Source organism: Octopus bimaculoides, chromosome 6 (assembly GCF_001194135.2).
Source record: "Octopus bimaculoides isolate UCB-OBI-ISO-001 chromosome 6, ASM119413v2, whole genome shotgun sequence".
Lineage (NCBI taxonomy): Eukaryota > Metazoa > Mollusca > Cephalopoda > Octopoda > Octopodidae > Octopus > Octopus bimaculoides.
Genome location: NC_068986.1, coordinates 90863483 through 90868320, shown reverse-complemented (window position 1 = coordinate 90868320; position 4838 = coordinate 90863483). Strand labels below are relative to the sequence as shown.

Sequence of the window (4838 nt, the reverse complement as noted above, 5' to 3'; positions counted from 1 at the left end):
GGGGGGGGGGGGAGTGTGTGTGTGTGTCTGGTGTTGTTACAAACTACTATCTGTTTTATTTACCTATTTTGCAGGTATGATCCTTACAGTAAGGTATTTTCAAAGGAACATTATGACCATTTCAAAATGAAAGAGGTACGGCAAGATGCTATCAAAGGTGCCAGTAAAGCACAAATGATTGGTATAATATTAGGCACATTGGGAAGGCAAGGATCTCCAAAAATTCTTCAGGTAAGAGATGTAAATATAATCAGTAAAAATGACAGTGTCAATAGAATTCAGCACAAATTGGAGTAGAAATAAAATAATGAAATGGATATAAAAATGAAATCAAACCATTATAATGAAACTTTAACTATATATTATACTCTTGTTATCATTAGCCTCAGATCAATCCAGATTAAACAAACCTGTAATCAAAAATATTCCATCCCATCTTTTATTTAGACATAGTGTACATAGAAATATATCCTGTGATATTTTTAAAAGCTCTAGAATGAGTTGACTACAAATTCTATAAGGTCATAGAAACTCTCTTGGTTAAGACTTTCTCATTGACTTCAGGAGTCTCCCTTATCACATATATTCAAAGAGATAGTTGCCTAAAATTATTAGTGATTCATTATATTTGTTATACTTAGATAATTTCATAGCAATTACTGTTAACTTGTTACACTATTTTTTTTTTTTTTAGATACAACACTAATTAACATCCTGTTCTTGTTTGTACAACTACAACCATGTTTATGAGATAGTTTTCAGTGATCATATCATAAAATATGTGAAAATCTATTTTACATTCTGTAGATAACTTGTTAAGTTTTATCAAAAACTGATTCAATTCTCTATCTTGAATTTCAACGAAGCAAGTGGCTTGAAACATAAGAGAACTGCAATTTTGTTTAAAGTCTAGACACCACTGCATTGAAAGCTTGTGCAATCATAAATATGCAGCTGTGAAAAATATTTATGTGTGATTTAGAAACTGGTATTACTTGATTGTATTGTGGTGTGAAAATTACTGGAGAATTTGTTTGTAGAAAAGATATGAGATGATATTTAGAAATTTGACTTTTCTAAGTATCATTTGGTTAAGAAATCACTTTCAGATGGCAAACAAAAGCTCAGGCAACCAAACTTCTTATTAGTAATTTCAGGAATGCTTTGTTATGTAGAAGTACAGATGGTTGAGAATGAAAAACAGTCAAACTCCAAAAGGATCAAAATTCTTATTGACAGTGTGTTGTTGGCTGTTATAATAACTTTTTTATGTATGGTAAACTTTATTCAGTTCACTGACAGATAGTAAAGCAAAAATTATGTTTGTGTTTCTGCAAACTATCAACTGTATCATTCAAAAAAACATGTTTGAGGAAATAGCAGGCTTACATTTGATGAAACTACTGACATATATGTCAACAAATACCACATTCTGTCTAGTATATTCAAATGTGAAACTGTGCATAAAACATTTTTGGTGGAATAGTAATCCACCAAAATGCAAGTGTATTATGCTTCTGTTGTTTCAGTGATCAAACATTTTAATGAAGAGTAGAAATTTATACTCCATAAATGGTAATATTGACTTCTGATGAAATGTCAGTAATTGGTGGGTGATGTATGCTGATTTTAAAATGTTCCAGCTTGATCAAAACAGGATATTCCGCACCTAGTTTGTTAAAACTGCACAGCACACTGTAATGGTCTGGGTATTTGTGAGGCATGACTAGAAGTCATGTTAATGATTTTGAAACTTGATAAGAATAATCTGTTGTTTCCTTGATCTACAAACAAAACATGCAATATTTAAATTGCTCTCTGGAAACGAAGTTGTTGCTTTCATATCATTTAATAAAGTCAGATGATTATGTAGATATTTTTATTTCTGTATTGCCCACAAGAGGCTAAACATAGAGGGGACAAACAAGGACAGACAAACGGATTAAGTCGATTACATCGACCCCAGTGCGTAACTGGTACTTAATTTATCGACCCCAAAAAGATGAAAGGTAAAGTCGACCTCGGCGGAATTTGAACTCAGAACGTAACGGCAGATGAAATACCGCTATGCATTTCGCCCAGCGTGCTAACATTTCTGCCAGCTCGCCATAGATATTATGTAGATATTATGTAGATATTTTGCTTTGCAGAAAATAATAAAACTTTATGAGCCACTGATCATATACTTTGAACAAGATAAGTTAAATTTTCCTGTAACCAAATACTGTTGCATGAAACATCCTATACAGGTTTTAAGAGATATCCCTGAAGAATTGTCTACATTATGTAAAATTCTACAAAAGAGTGACCTGACAACAATTGATTCATTTCATTTTGCCAGGCAAAATCAACAGGATAAGAAAGCGGTATCGAGGAGACGATGTTTCATGGAGTGATAAAGTTAAAATTTTGCGAAGCCAACAATGTGAAAAGAACATACTGGTAGATATGCCTACTGTTGGTTTTCATAAATTGTATTCATTTAGAAAAAAGATTTCCTGGATATGAGACATAAGAATGATCCTTTTGATTTGTCTGCAATTGTAGATTGTAACTTCACATCTGGTGGTGAACAGGTGACTGCCTGATGTAAACAATATCATGTTTTTCTTTCTGAAAATGCCACAAAATTTTGGCTGTTTAATTATTTCATATTTTCACTGAAAAAATTGAAAACCAAAATTCATGCCTCAAAGGCCTCACTCATTGCCTCAGAAGATTCAGTAATTGATTCAAATGACTCTCTTGTTTAATCAAGAACTATCTTAATGCTTCAGAAAATCTCTCATTGTCTTAGATTCCTATATGCTCAATAGACTCCCACATTGACTTAAATGACTCCTTTCTTGGTTCATTACATCATGAGAGTTTCTCATAGCTTGGGAGACTTCTCTGTTGTCTTGAGAGACTTACATCTTGGTTCAAGAGACTCTCCTGTTCTTTTTTGAGATTCCCATGTTGACTGTAAAGAGTACTTCATTGAACCAAGAAGACTCCTGTCAATGACTAAAGACTCTGTTGACTCAGGAAACTCTTCCTCATTGGCTCAAAAGTTTCCCTTGTTGTTTAGAGTCATTCTCTCAGTTTGTTTTTATTTTTGTTTTTCACTTTTACTGCATGTGAAAGTATGAATGGAGGGATAAGCTTCTTTTAAACTCTCCTTTTGACCGGAAAATTTTGGCATAAAATATTTGCTAGAATCCTGTGATAAATATAGTCCAAGACTGACATTTTATGTGCAACATTTCTTTAGTTAGAAAATATCTTCAGTCCCACTGTGTGTATGTGCATGTATCTTTACCTTAACATTATGTGGTGGTTGTAAACAAATTTTAGAGCCATGCAAATGGTGTCCTTCATTTCCAATATTTTGTGAATGTCAGGTCATGGGGGAATATTACCCTACTTGGAAACAGGTGAATGTTGGCAACAGGAAGAGCATCTGGACATAGAAAATCTGCCTCAACAAATTCTGTCTGATTTGTGTGAGCATGGAAAAGTGGACATTAAATGACAGCAATGACAATGATGACAACTAGAGGGCCCTGTCAAATACATCAGTGTCTTCTACATATACTCCACATTCATTTTTGTTTCTTATGAGGTCTGCGAATGTATAATTGTGTATTGTTATATATGAGTTGTTATCGTTTAATTCCAGGTCTTCCTTCTGGTTTCATCTAAGTCTACATTGTCCAATGTAAACATTCTTTTTTTAAAACAGATAGGAGTGATTTGAGGGAGAAATAATTGTTATTACTAGCTGGTTAAGCAACTGCATAGAGGCTCCTTCCTTAGCTTATCTGTGTATAATGTGTTGATAGTATTCATGCATATGTAACATAAATATGTGGGTCCATGTAATTGTCTGCTGTGGCATGGTTTCTATGGCTTGATGCCTTCCTAACACCAACCACTTCACAGAGTGTACTGGGTGCTTTTTGCATAGCACCAGCAGCAGTAGGATCACTAAGTAACTTGCAAGGCAAAGACCCCTAACTGGGAGAGGGACTAGTGTTGAGAGAGGTAATTTTGTGCCAGTTGGGAGGTTAAAGTATAACAGAGGGATAGAAATAAGTGTCTTACGATAGAGGAGATATCTGAGAGAGAGAGAGAGAGAGAGATAAATGATGGCGGTGATGTGGGGGGACATACCTACAAGGTACAGTGGGAGTGGTACAGAAGACTGGACAGGATGAGTGGGCAGGAAGGAATAGATGTGGGGGACGTTTCATAAGCATGTGATGGGAGATGGTTAAAGATGGAGCAGAGGTAACTGTAGCAAGTGATAAAAGTGGCTCAGCTCGCTAACTCCTGTCAAACTGCACAACCCATGCCTGCATGGAAAACGGATGCTAAATTATGATGATGATGCAATATATTGTTGGTACTCATAAACATATATATATAACACCAAGTGATAGGAGTGGCTCAGCTTGCCAGCTTCTATCAAACTGTCCGACCCATTCCCGCATGTTAAATGATGATGACGATAACAGAGGAATTCACAGGCGATAACAGAGGAATTCAAGACAGGATGCCCCTGGGAGCTCCTCTATGCTGATGACCTTGCACTAATTGCTGAGTCATTATCAGAACTAGAGGAGAAGTTTCAGGTGTGGAAGCAAGGACTAGAATCAAAGGGCCTTAGAGTCAACCTAACTAAAACCAAAGTCCTAATAAGTAGGAAGGTAGAAAAAACACAAACCCCTTCAGGTAGATGGCCCTGCTCAATCTGTAGAAAAGGCGTAGGTAGAAACTCTATAAGATGTACCCAGTGCAAGCTATGGACACATAAGAGGTGCAGCAATATCAAAGGAAGCTTAACTAGGAAGTTA

At 35.5% G+C, this 4838-nt stretch overlaps 1 protein-coding gene across 3 annotated transcripts in view; it reads left to right on the top strand.

Annotated features, from left to right (window-relative positions):
• The window catches only part of LOC106869814 (2-(3-amino-3-carboxypropyl)histidine synthase subunit 1), a 103760-nt gene that overhangs the window by 93629 nt on the left and 5293 nt on the right, over window positions 1-4838 (top strand). For all 3 annotated transcript variants that reach the window (XM_014915701.2, XM_014915699.2, XM_052968958.1), the window contains exon 9: window positions 75-231. In XM_014915701.2, the coding sequence (XP_014771187.1) occupies window positions 75-231 (157 nt within the window). The remainder of the gene's footprint in view (window positions 1-74; window positions 232-4838) is intronic.